General features: G+C 43.3%; 1 protein-coding gene across 4 annotated transcripts in view; it reads right to left on the bottom strand.

Moving 5' to 3' along the window:
- LOC143770330 (cell adhesion molecule CEACAM1-like) overlaps nucleotides 1-16,671 on the bottom strand; it is a 48,673-nt gene extending 32,002 nt beyond the window's left edge. For 2 of the 4 annotated variants that reach the window (XM_077259853.1, XM_077259852.1), the window contains exons 1-2: nucleotides 16,547-16,637; nucleotides 15,095-15,454 (exon numbers count right to left, since the gene is read on the bottom strand). In XM_077259853.1, the coding sequence (XP_077115968.1) occupies nucleotides 15,095-15,454; nucleotides 16,547-16,565 (379 nt within the window). In that variant the 5' untranslated portion in view covers nucleotides 16,566-16,637. Of the gene's footprint in view, nucleotides 1-15,094; nucleotides 15,504-16,546 lie in introns of all 4 variants that reach the window. The other 2 variants (XM_077259850.1, XM_077259851.1) reach the window with 2 other exon arrangements.
- Nucleotides 16,672-19,371: the final 2,700 nt, after the last annotated feature.

The raw sequence follows: 19,371 nt of genomic DNA on the forward strand, positions 1-19,371 counted from the left end.
ACACTACTCCCACAAACTCTTTTAGAGCTCACTTCCAAGAGGCAAAAATTAAAAGACCTTCTAAGAGAACAATTAACTAAATTTTTTGCCTCGTGGAGAAATCGTTTATTTGTTCATGGAGACAAAGCATCTAAATTGACCATGTCTTTAATAAAGAAAAGGCAGACCCGCACCTTTATACATACAATTAGAACCAAAGACCTCTAAGACCCAGAACTATTCCCAGGTTGAAAAATAATTTTTACATTTCTATAAATCCTTGTACCAATTACGCCTGGTGGAAGGGGAGGAGGGAATCTCTCGAAGAAGGCAGGATGTCCAATCCTTTTTGAGGGACCTAAATCTTCCAACCCTAAACACTGTGCAGCAACAACAACTTGCCAAACCATTCACACTCGCGGAGCTCCAGTCTGCCCTGTCGAATTGCCCAAAAGGGAAAGCATCAGGTCCCGACGGTTTCTCCTCATACTATTACAAATCCAACTCAGGAATCCTACTCCCCCACCTCCTCAATATGTGTAATTCTCTTCAAAAAGGTGGGAATGCACCGTGGCAATTTCTAGAGGCCAGAATCTCGCTGATTTACAAAGAGGGGAAAGATCAGGAACAATGTGGCAGTTACAGGCCAATATCTTTATTAAATACGGATCTAAAGCTATACGCAAGAATGCTGGCCAACAGAGTTGCGGACGTGCTTCCTCAACTAATTTCCTCAAGCCAAACGGGATTTGTGAAGGGGAGAGAGGGGAAGGATAACACATATAAGATTCTGAATCTCATACAATATGCAAAAATGAGAAATATTCCGCTGGCTCTAATGAGTACGGACGCTGAAAAAGCATTCGACAGGGTGGACTGGCTCTTCCTGCAGGAAACGTTATTAAAATTCGGCTTTCCATCATCATCAGTGTTTGCAATCATGGGCATTTGAAGGAACGAGACAGGGTTGCCCCTTGTCCCCGCTACTGTTTGTTTTATCTCTTGAGCCCCTTCTACAGGCCATTCAACAAAGTCTTGAAATTGAAGGTCTGCAAATACAAGGCACACACTACAAAACAGCAGCGTTTGCAGATGACCTCTTGTTAGTAATAACCAAACCCTTAAGTAGTATACCCGCGATAATAAAAGTTCTGGAAAGATACAGCAAATTAGCCAATTATAAAATCAACTAAACCAAATCTGAGATACTAAATTTAGGCCTGCCTAATGATATATTGGGGAAGCTCAAGGCCTGTTGTGAATTAGACTTTTTTGGCTCCCTCTTGTGGTTACTAGATATGACTCTGGGATTTCCTTCCCTCAGTTTGCACCCAGCTGGGTCGTTACTTCAGGGGTGTTGCTATATAAACCTCCTGGAACCTTAGTCCAGTGCCTGGCATCGGTGTTATCAGACACATTCTGTTTGCTCCTGTTTGCTGGTCCTGGTTCTTGCAAATTTAAGCTAAGTCTTGCTTCTTTGTTTTTTGGGTTATTTGTTTGCTATCATTTTTGTCCAGCTTGTACTAAATGTGATTCCTGACCTTGCTGGAAGCTCTAGGGGGCTGGTGTTCTCCCCCCGGGCCGTTAGACGGTTCGGGGGTTCTTGAATTTCCAGTGTGGATATTTTTGATAGGATTTTTTGCTGACCATATAAGTTATCTTTCTATATTCTGCTATTAGCTAGTGGGCCTCTCTTTGCTAAATACCTAGCTCATTCTTATGTTTGTCTTTTCCTCTTACCTCACCGTTATTATTTGTGGGGGGCTTCTATCCAACTTTCGGGGTATTTCCTCTGGAGGCAAGAAAGGTCTTTCTTTTCCCTTCTAGGGGTAGTTAGCTCTCCGGCTGGCGCGAGACGTCTAGGATCAACGTAGGAACGTTCCCCGGCTGCTGGTATTTGTGGTGCTAGGATTAGTTATATGGTCAGCCCAGTTACCACTGCCCTATGAGCTGGTTTTCTGTATTTACAGACTTAGCATTATTCCTGAGACCCTCTGCCATTGGGGTCATAACAGTATGCCAGGCCAACATTGAATGTTTAAAGCATTGCAGAAGTGGGATAAAAAGAAAGGAAATTCTGATTTTTTTTTTTTCCCTTCTCTTCCTCCCCTTTACCTTTGAGTGGCTTGTGCTTGCTGCAGACATGAATGTCCAGACCTTGATTACAAGTGTGGACCAGCTGGCAGCTCGTGTGCAGGGTATACAAGATTTTGTTACCAGTAGTCCTATGTCTGAACCTAAAATACCTATTCCGGAATTGTTTTCTGGAGACCGATTTAGGTTTAGGAATTTCAAGAATAATTGTAAATTGTTTCTTTCTCTGAGACCCCGTTCATCTGGAGATTCAGCTCAGCAAGTTAAAATTGTTATTTCTTTTTTGCGGGGCGACCCTCAGGATTGGGCTTTCTCGCTAGCGCCAGGAGATCCGGCATTGGCGAATATTGATGCGTTTTTTCTGGCGCTCGGATTGCTTTACGAGGAACCCAATCTTGAAATTCAGGCAGAAAAAGCCTTGCTGGCTATTTCTCAGGGTCAGGATGAAGCTGAAGTGTATTGCCAAAAATTTCGGAAATGGTCCGTGCTTACTCAGTGGAATGAGTGTGCTCTGGCCGCAAATTTCAGAAATGGCCTTTCTGAAGCCATTAAGAATGTGATGGTGGGTTTCCCCATTCCTACAAGTCTGAATGATTCTATGGCGCTTGCTATTCAAATTGACCGGCGTTTGCGGGAGCGCAAAACCGCTAATCCTCTGGTGGTGTTGTCTGAACAAACACCTGATTTAATGCAATGTGATAGAATTCAGACTAGAAATGAACGGAAAAATCATAGACGCCAGAATGGGTTGTGTTTTTACTGTGGTGATTCTACACATGTTATATCAGCATGCTCTAAACGCCTAACAAGGGTTGTTAGTCCTGTCGCCATTGGTAATTTGCAACCTAAATTTATTTTGTCTGTGACTTTAATTTGCTCTTTGTCTTCTTACCCTGTTATGGCGTTTGTGGATTCAGGTGCTGCCCTGAGTCTTATGGATCTGTCATTTGCCAAGCACTGTGGTTTTGTTCTTGAACCGTTAGTAAATCCTATTCCTCTTAGAGGTATTGATGCTACGCCATTGGCGGAAAATAAACCGCAGTTTTGGACACAGGTGACCATGTGCATGACTCCTGAACATCGGGAGGTGATTCGTTTTCTTGTTCTGCATAAAATGCATGATTTGGTCGTTTTGGGTCTGCCATGGTTACAGACCCACAATCCAGTCTTGGATTGGAAGGCAATGTCCGTGTCAAGTTGGGGCTGTCAGGGAATTCATGCTGATTCCCCGCCGGTGTCTATTGCTTCCTCTACTCCTTCGGAAGTTCCTGAGTATTTGTCTGATTATCAGGATGTATTCAGTGAGTCCAGATCCAGTGCTCTGCCTCCTCATAGGGACTGTGACTGCGCCATAGATTTGATTCCAGGTAGTAAATTTCCTAAGGGAAGATTATTTAATCTGTCAGTACCTGAGCATGCCGCAATGCGTTCATATATCAAGGAGTCTCTGGAGAAGGGGCATATCCATCCATCCTCTTCCCCTCTTGGTGCGGGATTCTTTTTTGTGGCCAGGAAGGACGGATCTTTGAGACCTTGTATTGACTATCGGCTTCTGAATAAAATCACTGTAAAATTTCAGTATCCTTTGCCTCTCTTGTCGGACTTGTTTGCCCGGATTAAGGGTGCCAAGTGGTTCACCAAGATAGATCTTCGTGGTGCGTACAACCTTGTGCGCATTAAGCAAGGTGATGAATGGAAGACTGCATTTAATACGCCCGAAGGTCATTTTGAGTACTTGGTGATGCCTTTTGGGCTTTCTAATGCTCCCTCAGTATTTCAGTCCTTTATGCATGATATTTTCCGGAAGTATCTGGATAAATTTATGATTGTTTATCTGGACGATATTCTGGTTTTCTCTGAAGATTGGGACTCGCATGTGGAGCAGGTCAGGATGGTGTTTCAGGTTTTGCGTGAGAATGCCTTGTTTGTTAAAGGCTCAAAGTGTCTCTTTGGAGTACAGAAAGTTCCCTTTTTGGGGTTTATTTTTTCCCCTTCTGCTGTGGAGATGGACCCAGTCAAGGTCCGAGCTATTCATGAGTGGACTCAACCCACGTCAGTTAAGAGTCTTCAGAAGTTCTTGGGTTTTGCTAACTTCTACCGTCGTTTTATCGCTAATTTTTCTAGCGTTGTTAAACCTTTGACGGATATGACCAAGAAAGGTTCTGATGTTGCTAACTGGGCTCCTGCAGCCGTGGAGGCGTTCCAGGAGTTGAAGCGCCGGTTTACTTCGGCGCCTGTTTTGTGCCAGCCTGATGTCTCACTTCCCTTTCAGGTCGAGGTGGATGCTTCTGAGATTGGGGCAGGGGCCGTTTTGTCACAGAGAGGCCCTGGTTGCTCGGTAATGAGACCATGTGCTTTCTTCTCTAGGAAGTTTTCGCCTGCTGAGCGGAATTATGATGTTGGCAATCGGGAATTACTGGCCATGAAGTGGGCATTTGAGGAGTGGCGTCATTGGCTCGAGGGTGCTAAGCATCGTGTGGTGGTCTTGACTGATCACAAAAATTTGATGTATCTCGAGTCTGCTAAACGCTTGAATCCTAGACAGGCCCGCTGGTCATTGTTTTTCTCCCGTTTTGACTTTGTGGTCTCGTATTTACCAGGTTCAAAGAATGTGAAAGCTGATGCTCTTTCAAGGAGCTTTGTGCCTGACTCTCCTGGAGTCACAGAACCTGTTGGTATTCTTAAAGAAGGAGTTATTTTGTCAGCCATTTCTCCTGATTTGCGACGTGTGTTGCAGAGATTTCAAGCTGGTAGACCTGACTCTTGTCCACCTGACAGACTGTTTGTTCCTGATAAGTGGACCAGCAGAGTCATTTCCGAGGTTCATTCCTCGGTGTTGGCAGGTCATCCGGGAATTTTTGGCACCAGAGATCTGGTGGCTAGGTCATTTTGGTGGCCTTCCTTGTCACGGGATGTACGGTCATTTGTGCAGTCCTGTGGGACTTGTGCTCGAGCTAAGCCTTGCTGTTCCCGTGCCAGCGGGTTGCTCTTGCCCTTGCCTGTCCCGAAGAGGCCTTGGACACATATTTCCATGGATTTCATTTCTGATCTCCCGGTGTCTCGGGGTATGTCTGTCATCTGGGTGGTATGTGATCGCTTTTCAAAAATGGTCCATTTGGTGCCTTTGCCTAAGCTGCCTTCCTCTTCCGATCTGGTTCCTGTGTTCCTTCAGAATGTGGTTCGTTTACACGGCATTCCTGAGAATATTGTGTCTGACAGAGGATCCCAGTTTGTTTCCAGGTTCTGGCGATCCTTTTGTGCTAGGATGGGCATTGATTTGTCGTTCTCGTCTGCCTTTCATCCTCAGACTAATGGACAAACTGAGCGAACTAATCAGACTCTGGAGGCTTACTTGAGGTGTTTTGTTTCGGCAGATCAGGATGATTGGGTGACCTTCTTGCCGTTGGCTGAGTTTGCCCTAAATAATCGGGCTAGTTCCGCTACTTTGGTTTCGCCATTTTTCTGCAACTCTGGTTTCCATCCTCGTTTTTCCTCGGGACATGTGGAGCCTTCTGACTGTCCTGGGGTAGATTCTGTGGTGGATAGGTTGCAGCAGATCTGGAATCATGTGGTGGACAATTTAAAATTGTCACAGGAGAAGGCTCAGCGTTTTGCCAACCGCCGCCGCGGTGTGGGTCCCCGACTTCGTGTTGGGGATTTGGTGTGGCTATCTTCTCGATTTGTTCCTATGAAGGTCTCCTCTCCTAAATTTAAGCCTCGCTTCATCGGCCCTTACAAGATATTGGAAATCCTTAATCCAGTGTCCTTTCGCTTGGATCTGCCGGCTTCGTTTGCCATTCACAACGTGTTCCATAGGTCTTTGTTACGACGCTACGTTGTGCCTGTGGTTCCTTCTGCTGAGCCTCCTGCTCCGGTGTTGGTTGAGGGCGAGTTGGAGTACGTGGTGGAGAAGATCTTGGATTCTCGTCTCTCCAGGCGGAGGCTTCAGTATTTGGTCAAGTGGAAGGGTTATGGTCAGGAGGATAATTCCTGGGTGGTTGCCTCTGATGTGCATGCGGCCGATTTAGTTCGTGCCTTTCACGCTGCTCATCCTGATCGCCCTGGTGGTGTTGGTGAGGGTTCGGTGACCCCTCCTTAAGGGGGGGGTACTGTTGTGAATTAGACTTTTTTGGCTCCCTCTTGTGGTTACTAGTGATATGACTCTGGGATTTCCTTCCCTCAGTTTGCACCCAGCTGGGTCGTTACTTCAGGGGTGTTGCTATATAAACCTCCTGGAACCTTAGTCCAGTGCCTGGCATCGGTGTTATCAGACACATTCTGTTTGCTCCTGTTTGCTGGTCCTGGTTCTTGCAAATTTAAGCTAAGTCTTGCTTCTTTGTTTTTTGGGTTATTTGTTTGCTATCATTTTTGTCCAGCTTGTACTAAATGTGATTCCTGACCTTGCTGGAAGCTCTAGGGGGCTGGTGTTCTCCCCCCGGGCCGTTAGACAGTTCGGGGGTTCTTGAATTTCCAGTGTGGATATTTTTGATAGGATTTTTTGCTGACCATATAAGTTATCTTTCTATATTCTGCTATTAGCTAGTGGGCCTCTCTTTGCTAAATACCTAGCTCATTCTTATGTTTGTCTTTTCCTCTTACCTCACCGTTATTATTTGTGGGGGGCTTCTATCCAACTTTCGGGGTATTTCCTCTGGAGGCAAGAAAGGTCTTTCTTTTCCCTTCTAGGGGTAGTTAGCTCTCCGGCTGGCGCGAGACGTCTAGGATCAACGTAGGAACGTTCCCCGGCTGCTGGTATTTGTGGTGCTAGGATTAGTTATATGGTCAGCCCAGTTACCACTGCCCTATGAGCTGGTTTTCTGTATTTACAGACTTAGCATTATTCCTGAGACCCTCTGCCATTGGGGTCATAACAAGGCCGCCTTTCCCTTTCCCTGGCCACCTAAAAGTTTGACATATCTGGGTATCCAGATAAGTGCTTCACATAAAGACCTCTTTGAGCTTAATTTTAAAAAGTTATTTCAAACAATATCCGCTAGCCTTCGTACCTGGAAGGATACTTTTCTATCCTGGATAGGAAGGAAGAACATATTAAAGAGCCTTATACTTCCAAAATTTCTCTATGTTTTCAATATGCTCCCAATACAAATACCCACCTCCTTCCTAACTAAAGTCCATTCCCTCTTCTTTAAATACATATGGCAAAAATGCAAACCACGCATCAACTCTAAATCCCTTACCTTGCCAAAAGACATGGGTGGAATGGGTGCCCCGGATATAGTTAAATATTATGAAGCCGCCCACTTAGCTAGAAAAATATACTGGATTAGAAACTCAGAGAATAAGCAATGGCTTGATATAGAAGGAGCAATGTCCCCTCATCCTCTGAGCGCTATTATATTAGCACATAATAAATTACAGAACCTAACCAAATACAAAAATGATCACACTTTAGCCACAATCAAAATTTGGAAGAAATTGGGTTCTGCCCTGGTTCCTACCCTTTCACCGCTAACCAAAATCACCGATTTATTAGATTTTCTTCCTCTTCGAGCCACCCAAGTTCCGATAGAGCAACTGTTTGAAAATTGGACACTTCTCCCATTACTGGAATTATGCAAGATCCCTGGGTTGTCGGGCCTCACATTCCCCCAGCATGGAAAACTTTCCCACATTCTCTGCCAACGATCCCATTCAGTCGACTTGGACAGAACTCTATCTCCCTACAAGATCTTATGCACCAGATTGAAGCCCCCAACTAAAATTCTCTCAACGATTTACAAACTCCTACTCAAAATAAATATACCTTTGTAGAGGGCATACTTAGCCCATTGGGAAAAAGACATAGGCGAACCTCTCTCTGAGCAGCAGATTAAACAAATATATAAAAATTCTCATGGTCCTTCAAAATGTGTACGTATCCAGGAAAATTCTTACAAAGCCATTACTAGATGGTATATCACACCAAAACAGATTCAAAGTTGGCGCCATAACTCAACACTGATTGTTGGAGATGCGGAACTAGTGTAGGTGACTATAAACACATCTGGTGGTTTTGCCCACGTTTAAGTCCATTCTGGAAAGAGGTGGCCTCGGTTATAAGTAAGTTGCTGGGGAAAGGTGTCACTCTGAAACCAGAAAATGTTTTCCTAAATCTGCCAATCTGTCCTAATGATGAACGTGCCACTAAACTAGCTCAATTTATTCTTGCGGCTGGGAAATCTTTGATCCCGATTAACTGGAACTCATCAGCAATACCCACGAGCCAGCAACTGTACTCTAAAATTGATCAATTGTTTCAGGTGGAGGAGCTAGTGGCAAGGGTTAACCACACCGTCACTGCATTACTTAACGTTTGGGCACCATGGACCCAATTTAGGTCTCAGTCAACCTATCTTGCGACAATCTCAACATAATCACATCCCATCCCAAGGTGTTATCTCACCCCCCCCCTCGTCTCTCCTTCCCTTCTTCTCCTCCCTCTCTATCTCTTTATATCCTCTAACTAGAGGCCTTTTTCTATATTTCTTCTTTTCTTCTCTTAATTTAGTGTTTTAAAATATGTTTGTAACCGTAAATTATAATGATACAGGATTAGGTTGAATAATACCCGACATATGATGATTATTATGCCTGTATTTCATTTAGTTGACTATTACCTGTTACAGTTATTTCATGAAAAAGTTTGTAATATGCTGATTTTCTTAATAAAAAGAACATGAAAGAAAGAAAGAAAGAAAGAAAGAAAGAAAGAAAGAAAGAAAGAAAGAAAGACATGTGTCTCAGTTACTAATTATAAAATGCCTGCCCGGACCTAGAAGATGCAGTTAACGCCAGAACCTGTACCAGGATAAGTCGTGTGGCTGCTAGGTAGGTTTACAGCCACCATCACCACAGAAGTGTCTGAGAGCGATCAGATGCTGGAGAAGGGTTAAGCTCATAGAAGATCCGCTAGCAGCACCAGTAGAAGACTGTGACCAGATCCGAACCAGGCTCAGGAGATGATCCTACTGTAGCAGAGGACCATTCCTGGAGGCCATTACTTCCAAGTTAGACATATGGTACAGGGGGTGGGTTGGGGCTGTAATTTAGGGACCCCAGATGGCCAGTGCAACAAGCACAGTGCATCCAGTGACTCGCATATATAGGACTTGCGGACTATTGGGAAATACCCCCACCAGTGCCAGTGTAAAAATCAGAGGTGTTTACATGGATTATGATGGGGATGGGCCTAGTACTGAATGGTTTAGCTAATGGAACATTGCATAGCTATTGTATTCAGGTGTAATACTGAGTCATAATATACTGTAATAACCCTATCACTGCTCCGACAATATAGTGCTTATATATATATATATATACACTCACTGGCCACTTTATTAGGTACACCATGCTAGTAACGGGTTGGACCCCCTTTTGCCTTCAGAACTGCCTCAATTCTTCGTGGCATAGATTCAACAAGGTGCTGGAAGCATTCCTCAGAGATTTTGGTCCATAGTGACATGATGGCATCACACAGTTGCCGCAGATTTGTCGGCTGCACATCCCTGAACCGTTGATACAAGGCAGGATGGATCCATGCTTTCATGTTGTTTACGCCAAATTCTGACCCTACCATCGGAATGTCGCAGCAGAAATCGAGACTCATCAGACCAAGCAACGTTTTTCCAATCTTCTACTGTCCAATTTCGATGAGCTTGTGCAAATTGTAGCCTCAGTTTCCTGTTCTTAGCTGAAAGGAGTGGTACCCGGTGTGGTCTTCTGCTGCTGTAGCCCATCTGCCTCAAAGTTCGACGCACTGTGCGTTCAGAGATGCTCTTAGGCCTACCTTGGTTGTAACGGGTGGCGATTTGAGTCACTGTTGCCTTTCTATCAGCTCGAACCAGTCTGCCCATTCTCCTCTGACCTCTGGCATCAACAAGGCATTTCCGCCCACAGAACTGCCGCTCACTGGATTTTTTTTCTTTTTCGGACCATTCTCTGTAAACCCTAGAGATGGTTGTGCGTGAAAATCCCAGTAGATCAGCAGTTTCTGAAATACTCAGACCAGCCCTTCTGGCACCAACAACCATGCCACGTTCAAAGGCACTCAAATCACCTTTCTTCCCCATACTGATGCTCGGTTTGAACTGCAGGAGATTGTCTTGACCATGTCTACATGCCTAAATGCACTGAGTTGCCGCCATGTGATTGGCTGATTAGAAATTAAGTGTTAACAAGAAGTTGGACAGGTGTACCTAATAAAGTGGCCAGTGAGTGTATATATATATATATATATATATATATATATGTATATATATATATATACTAGACTGTGGCCCGATTCTAAAGCATCGGGTATTCTAGAATATGCATGTCCCCGTAGTATTTGGAGAATGATGATTCCAGAATTCGCGGCAGACTGTGCCCGTCGCTGATTGGTCGAGGCAACCTTTATGACATCATCGTCGCCATGGCAACCATTATGACATCTACGTCGATACTGTGCCCGTCGCTGATTGGTCGAGGCCTGGCGGCCTCGACCAATCAGAGGCGCGGGATTTCCATTATGACATCATCGTCGCCATGCTGTGCCCGTCGCTGATTGGTCAAGGCCTGGCAGCCTCGACCAATCAGAGACGCGGGATTTCAACGACAGACAGACAGACAGACAGACAGACAGAAAGACAGACAGACAGACAGACAGACAGACAGACGGAAAAACCCTTAGACAATTATATATATAGATTAATAGATTTCTCTTCTGTGTTAGTGTTTGGTTAAGTACACTGTCTCCTCACTCATTATATTTGCGGTTGCATCCAAGTAACCTGCTTACATATTGGCACCAGTAAAATGGAAGTAGGCATTTATCTCTGACTGAGAGGACAAGTTTACTCCTGCCCGTAACTCTTTTATTAGTTGTTTCTATGGTGCATATGTTTTGTCCTCTTGTCTTTATATATTTATGGGAGTGGCGAGGAGCGTGACCAAGTAAAGCAAAACCTGACCCACTGTGCATTGTGGGTTTTTACAGTCCTACATTTAAAAGGGCTAAAAAAAACCTCCTTAACACTAATACTGATGGGTGTACTCACTAACAGTGCGCACTCACAATCGCATATACAAGTCCCGTTTGTTATGATAACTTATATCAGTTCCAGCGAGTGTAGAAGACTTAGATCATAACCACAAAGCACGCGTCTATTACTAAGCTATACTATTAAATTATTATTATTATGTAGAGGAAAAACCATTCTGATGTTGGATACTTAAAGGGAAGGTGCCATTAAAAAAAAATTCCAGCGATTCAGAAAACGTAAAGAATCAATGTTTAAATTTTCTTGAAAAATATTATCATCTGTTTATAATTTAGTAAAATATGAAAATAATTTTAAAAGGTCTGGCATTTCCACTTTTAAACACTAGGGTGAGCAGCTACTGAAAATTGACAAAAACCTAGTGTACAACTAGCTCACATTACTGCACTGCAGTAATTATGGGCGGAGTCTGCTGACGTGTGTGATGTCTCCTCTCCTCCCCTTCTGGGTGTTTGCTAAGGGATAAGAGAGGATGATATTTAGGAACCCAGGGAGAAGCCATTTTGTTGGTGATTGCAAAGTTATACTGACAAGTAGACAGTCACAGAGGATGGCAGGCAGCAAGGATTCTGGGGGATATGTGGTGGAGGGAGCAGGGTGACCGCAGCACAGAGTATTTCAGGAGAGCAGTGTGCAGGTCTATGGGGGGGCACCCTGTTCGGTGCGCAGAGCAGGCAGGGATTGTACATAGAGCTCTCTTTAATACACATGGATGGACTGTCTGCTCCACAGAAATCCAGGAAACATTTCTGCTGGTTGATGGTCTGTCCTGATCCAGACTTTGCATGCAGACCCCAATCCCCTCCTTAGCTCCTGTCCTGGCGATGTGTGAAAGCGAGGTGACAGGCACAGTCGGGGTGACGCTGGGAAGGAAATGTAGCCATATAGTAATGATAAAAATGAGACCCCTCTCTTCAGCTGGCTCACCAGCCCTGACTGCACCTAACTGGAGGTCATGCTGCCCCCTCTATTACCCCAGACATGTGTGCAGGTGCTCAGCCAGGACCACCATAGAATGGGTCCCCTTTCTGAAGATAATACTGCCATACAGATCACACATAATACTGTCCTATAGTTCTCACATAATACCATCATATAGATCGCAAATAACGATGCCATAGTGTTCTCACATAATACCGTCATATAGATCTCACATAATACCGCCATATACTTCTCACATAATACCACCATATACTTCTCACATAATACCGCCATATACTTCTCACATAATACCGCCATATACTTCACACATAATACCACCATATACTTCTCACATAATACCGCCATATACTTCTCACATAATACCGCCATATACTTCTCACATAATACCGCCATATACTTCTCACATAATACTGCCATATACTTCACACATAACAACGCCATATAGATCTCACATATTACCACCAGTGTTCTCACATAATACCGCCATATAAATCACACAACAGGGGGGAGAGGAGTGCATAGGAGAGGATTAGATACACGGCCCAGCAGTCAGTATCACACAGGACAGTATTAGATACACAGCTCAGCAGACAGTATCACACAGGATAGGATTAGATACACAGCTCAGTCAGTATCACACATGATACGATTAGATACACGGCTCAGCAGTCGGGATCACACGGGAGGATTAGATACATGTCTCAGCAAAGTATCACACAGGGTATGATTAGATACATGGCTCAGCATACAGTAACACACAGAATAGGATTAGATACACGGCTCAGCACACAGTATCACACAGGATAGGATTAGATACATGTGTCAGCACAGTAACACAGGATAGGACTAGATACACGGCTCAGCAGACTGTATCACACGGTAGGATTAGATACATGGCTCAGCACAGTATCACACAGGAGAGGAGTAGATATACGTCTCAGCACAGTATCACACAGGGTAGGATTAGATACATGGCTCAGCACAGTAAGGCCGGCGGCACACTAGCGAGTTTTACGGACGTATGAGCGCATAAACTGCGTCCGTAAAATACGCATTACACACGGCCCAATGATTCTCTATGTCCCAGCTCCTATCAGCCGTATATTACGGATCCGTATTATACGGTCTTGTACGGCCGTAGAAAATCGCAGCATGCTGCGTTTGTCACCGTATTGCGCAAAAAAATCACCAATGAAAGTCTATGGGGGCGAGAAAAATACAGATTCCACACGGACCAGCAGTGTGACTTGCGAGAAATACGCAGCGGTGTTAGTGAAAAGCCGGTAATTCAATTGCCGGCTTTTCATTTCTCCTTCACAAACCCGACATGATATGATACATGGTTTACATACAGTAAACCATCTCATATCCCTTTTTTTTTTTGCAAATTCCACACTACTAATGTTAGTAGTGTGTATGTGCAAAATTTGGGCACTGTAGCTTGTAAAATAAAGGGTTAAATCGCGGAAAAAATTGGCGTGGGCTCCCGCGCAATTTTCTCCGCCAGAGTGGTAAAGCCAGTGACTGAGGGCAGATATTAATAGCCAGGAGAGGGTCCATGGTTATTGGCCCCCCCTGGCTACAAACATCTGCCCCCAGCCACCCCAGAAAAGGCACATCTGGAAGATGCGCCTATTCTGGCACTTGGCCACTGTCTTCCCACTCCCGTGTAGCTGTGGGATATGGGGTAATGAAGGGTTAATGTCACCTTGCTATTGTAAGGTGGTGACATTAAGCCAGATTAATAATGGAGAGGCGTCAATTCTGACACCTATCCATTATTAATCCAATAGTACTAAATGGTTAATAAAACACACACACATGATTACAAAGTATTTTAATGAAATAAAGACACATGTTGTTGTAATATTTTATTAGACTCTTAATCCACCTGAAGACCATCGTCCTGAAACAAAGTTAAAAAAACAAACAACAATATTCCATACCTTCCGTCGTTATGTCCCACAATGTAAATCCATCTGAAGGGGTTAAATCATTTTACAGCCAGGAGCTGTGCTAATGCACTCGCTCGTGCCTGTAAAACCCCGGGCACTGAATGGAAAGCAGGGTGACCTGTAGTTACCTTGATTCGCGGTGATGCGCCCCCTGCTGGATATCCTCATGAACTGAAGCCTTGGAAAAGTTCCCACGCTCGAGTTCTGCTGTGGTGTGGACAGCCCAGGGGGCGTGGCCAGATCACAGCAGGGAGCAGCTAAATGTAAACTATACGGTCGGACGCCGACTGCAGATCTCTATGCCCAGGGCTGCCGTATTTGCAGAGTGTAAGTATCGTGCAGCTACACTTAGGGTATGTGCACACGTTCAGGATTTCTTGCTGAAATTTCCTGACAAAAAACGGACATTTCTGCCAGAAATCCGCATGAGTTTTTTGCGCGCATTTTTTACGTGTTTTTTTGCGCTTTTTTTCCGCGCTTTTTTCCGGAGCTTCCCAATGCATTAAATAGCGGGAAAAACGGGAAAAATCCGCAAAATTAATGAACATGCTGCTTTTTTTACCGCGATGCGTTTTTTTTCGCAGAAAAAAACACATCGTGCGCACAAAAATTGCGTAATGCATTCTAAATGATAGGATGCATATGTATGCGTTTTTTATGTGTTTTTATCGCGTTTTTATCTCGAAAAAACGTGAAAAATCCTGAATGTGTGCACATACCCTTACACTCCTGCAAAGCAAAATGGCGGTGCCCAGTGACTGAAAAAATAATTAATAATAAAAAGAAGTTAAAGTTAAAAAAATGTAAATTTGTATTAAAAATAATTGTTTATATAAACAATCATTTTTAATACAAAAAATAAAATGCGGCACCTTCCCTTTAATTGTGCCTCATGTATGAGGAGTTTCTCTGGCAGCCAATCAGAATCCAAGATTCATTCCTCCGATGCAGGTTGGGAAATAGAAGCTGACGTCTGATTGGCTGTGATGGGTAATTAGGACACTTTTGTGTGAAACAGTTCTCATACATGATGCACAGTGTGAACATGTAACAGACGGAGAGGGAGGAACAGAAAGTGATACTCACCATAGACGGTCAGGGTCACATTTACGTCCTTTGCTGATGACACCATCTGTACAGCCACTATATAATTCCCCCCATCTGTGACACGAAGATCTTTGATGTGTAATGATCCGTTTTTAAAAACTGAGATCCGATCATTGTACAGAAGTGCGGGAACTAATGTGGGAGGACTACTACCAGGAAAATATACCAGGATCTGATACTGAGTACTTGTACTCGGTCCTTTATACCAGTTGACAACCTCTAATTTGTTAGTAATCCCAGTAACGCTCAGGGTGACAGGTCCATTAATAATCGGATACTGAGGGATCGGCTGGATACTGATCTGTCCACTGGTCACATCCATCGTGAGGACGAGGAGAACTAAAATAAAAAATAAAGCTTCTTTATACTTTTTGCATCAACTCAAAACCTTTAAAAAAAATAGAAAACAATCATTATTAGCATAGCTGTTTGCTGTATATACACTCAACACCCCCGATCGCAGCCCCTGATTTGCACCACTGTATTAAAACATTAATTTTGGCATCATGGTTTCTGGGTATACATCAGGAGCAGAAAAATCATTAATCTCAATTTTGTAAGTTTGCTTCTTCAAAAAGCTGATGCAGCAGATTTAAAGAGAATTTGTCAGTAACCCCTTGACTCCTTCCATCCAACCGCATATATTGGCATGGAGGCCATGAAAGCTAAATCCATCAACACCTTTATGTCTTCTATCTGTTGCTGCATTCCCAAGAAATCAGCCTTATAATTTATATGTAAATGAGGCATTAAGTGCTCAGGGGGTGGCAGAGCACTTCCCAATCATCTGTCTCTGGATGTTATTTCCCTGCCCATGGCCAGATACTTTAACTTAATTGATAGCTCACCGTCTGTGTGACATTAGGGACCAATTAACAGCAGGTAACCTTTTGGCAGCAAAGCATGCTGGAATGTGAAGGAATGAAAGGGTTCTTATGGTACCTAGAGTGCTGGCAGAATACTGATGAAGAGGAGCTGTTCTCTCAAAAGCGCATAAATAGTATGTTATGGAACAGGAGACTTGGGATAGTTCCCTGATTAATTATACTGTTAAGTGCACCAAAAACAGATTTAGGTTTTAAAAGATAAGGGCAGCAAGACATATATAAAAGAGTGACTTAGGGAATAAAAAATATTTTCAAAAAGGCTGAGACTGGTATAAAAATATAAGGAGTAATAAACTTTCTCATCAATTCACTGTAACTAAAGCTAACACTGTCTACTCTATGGCCCACACCCAAAATAACTGGCTAACAATTACACTTGTATGTTCTGTCCGACCAGCTGAACACAGAGCGCCATCATTATATTATTACCATATAGACATAAAACGTAATTATTTATAGGAAAGATATGTAGCTAGAGGCAGAACAGTCACTTGCTAATTATCATTATATTAAGAAGGTAATATAGTGTGTGTATAATTCTTACCTGCTATTAGAAACCTCATTGCAGATAATTGCTGCGTGTCTCTCTTTTAGTTCTTTTACAGAATAAGGAAGTTGCCTGTGAGAAATAAAACCCAACACCCTTTATTGTAACTGTGATTGTGCAATGAAGTAACATCATGATGTGTTAACTACTTGAATGCCCTGCTTAACAAATTTAAATATATAGTCGTGGAAGTCTGAGATTACAAGAGTTTTTTGTTTTAGATATTTTCTAGATGGCTCATCCCAAATTTATGATTGGAATGGATCCCTTCCAAACAGCATTACACTTCCTGTAAGAGCATCCCATAATCTTCATCATAATCATCATGATGGCTGACAGTTGTCTAAGTTTGAGAAGAATCCTGGTCTCCTTGTGCCCCTCTCCTGATTCACAATGCCAGAGTTACCCTGATTCTGAGAACCACTATCCACATGGCTACCAATTCCCCTACCACCACACTCATCTCCGCTAGTGCCCACCACCATCACTTCCAATGCCAACCCTACAGCTCAATGTTTGTGTCATGTCTACCTCCTCCTCCTCCTACACCTCAGCATAATCACAATCCAAAAGCTTTAAGTTCTCATCCAACTCATCATCTGTCATGAAATATCTTCTGTAGCATCAATAGTGCTGTCTCTTCAGACACAAGGCACCTCAAAATAACTAGACATAACTGAAGAGAAGTATGTCATTGATGGAATTGAAAGTACTCAATTATAAAGATTAACTGGTATGGTGATGAAGGTAACTGCAGAGCATTGACTCAAACTGATGGTGTCGGTGTCAGAGGTAACCCTCCTGCTGTGACTCAGATGACTAATGTGTGATATGGACCACAATATCCTCTGATTCTATCCCATTAACATGTTTTTGTAGGCAAAGTAGGAGGAGGACAATTGTGGCTGGTTTCTAATACTACTACTGGCCCAACTGCTGGTGCCAACAGTCCTGCCACGGCTCCTTGTTGTGGCTTTTGCATTCCATTTGCCAGATAACGTAATACAGATTGTTTGGTTTCCTTTTATCTGACCCTGTCCATTACCGCACTTACTTTTACCAGACATTTTAATACACTAGAAGTAATGGTGTTGGCTTTTTTAATGAAAATTTGCTCATTTCCAATTAATGATGACTAAAATCTGTAAGATAAACACCAAAACAATTAAAGGGAATATTGGGGTCGAGTTCATAATTTGTACAAATAAAACAGGTTCAAAAATTAGTACTCTAACACATACTCTGTCTCAGCTACTGTATATATAGTCATGGCCAAAAGTGTTTGCACCCTTGATATTTTTCTAGAAAATTGAGTATTTCTCCCAGAAAATTATTGCAATTACGGTACTCATGTTTTGTCATACACGTTTATTTCCTTGGTATGTATTGGAACAACACAAAAAAATAGAGAAAAAAAAGCAAATTGGACATAATTTCACTCAAAACCCCCAAAATTAGCCTGACAAAATTGTTGGCACCATCAACTTAATATTTGGAATAAATAACGGCAATCAGTCACTTCCTATAGCCGTCAACAAGCTTCTTACACCTCTCATCTAGATTTTTTGACCACTCTTCTTTTGTAAGCTGCTCCAGGTCTCTCATATGTGAAGGCCCCTTCTAACAAGAGCAATTTTAAGATCTCTCCACAGGTGATCTATGGGATTTAGATGCAGACTTATTGCTGCCACTTCAGAACTCTGCAGCGCTTTGTTTCCATCCATTTCTGGGGTCTTCTTGAAGTATGTTTGGGCTTATTGTCCTGCTGGAAAACCCATGACCTGGGATGCAAGCCCAGCTTTCTGACACTAAGCACTAATTGCCACCCAAAAACCATTGGCAATCTTCAGATTTCATGATGCACACAGTTAACAAAAACAATGCAGTAGTACAGTAAGACAGACATTTTGGTCTATGATGACCTTCTTCAGTGTAAACACTGCTTAAGAGAATGGAGAGAAGAGGAGGACATGGTATCCAGCAGAGTGTGTCTTTGAAATATCCAACGTGCTGAGATAAGTAGCTCGACGTAAACACAGTATCCACCGCTGGTTCTGTTGTGTGCCATTTTCTCCATGCCTAGTGTGGCACACAGACACACAATGCAAAAATTGTGTCAGCTTCTCCTCTTTTTATTTTGCTTCAGCTGTAGTGTTGAGCATTCCGATACCGCAAGTATCGGGTATCGGCCGATACTTAGCGGTATCGGAATTCCGATACCGAGATCCAATACTTGCCGCGTAACGGATACCGGAATCGGAAGTTCCCAGGATTCAAACTGCACAAATTTGCACGAATTCAGCCAATGAGAATGATTCCAAGTGTGGGCACATCCTGTTCAGCATGGAGGGCATGAAACTACTGGCAAGTTTAGAGATAGCGATTTGCTTCATTGTTCTTTTCCAAGGCTAATTTAGCAACCGCTGTGTTCACCTACTAATCACCTTGCTTTTGCCTTGCAGCGCTGTTTTCACAGCGATCTGCAAGGTCTCTGTGTGTGTGTGTGTGTGTGTGTGTGTGTGTGTGCAGCCCACTCTCTAGTCTGTGTGCAGCCATAGGCCATAGCTGGTTGTATTCAGTTCAGGGAGGGTGGTTCATTGCCTCATACTGTTCTATTTTTTTTTTTTTTTCAAGTAGTGTAGTCTGCTGCTCATTTTTTCTAATAATTCCTATTAGTGACTTTCCACCCGTATCCAGCTAACTTGTGGAAAAACACTACATAGGATAAAGTAGAGGAGGTTTTTTGGACCTTGCAGCGCCGTTTACGGCTGTCTGCACGGTCTCCGTGTGACTGCAGCTCGCCCTGTAGTCTGTGAGCAGCC

This window comes from Ranitomeya variabilis, chromosome 4 (genome assembly GCF_051348905.1).
Source record: "Ranitomeya variabilis isolate aRanVar5 chromosome 4, aRanVar5.hap1, whole genome shotgun sequence".
NCBI classification, from domain to species: domain Eukaryota; kingdom Metazoa; phylum Chordata; class Amphibia; order Anura; family Dendrobatidae; genus Ranitomeya; species Ranitomeya variabilis.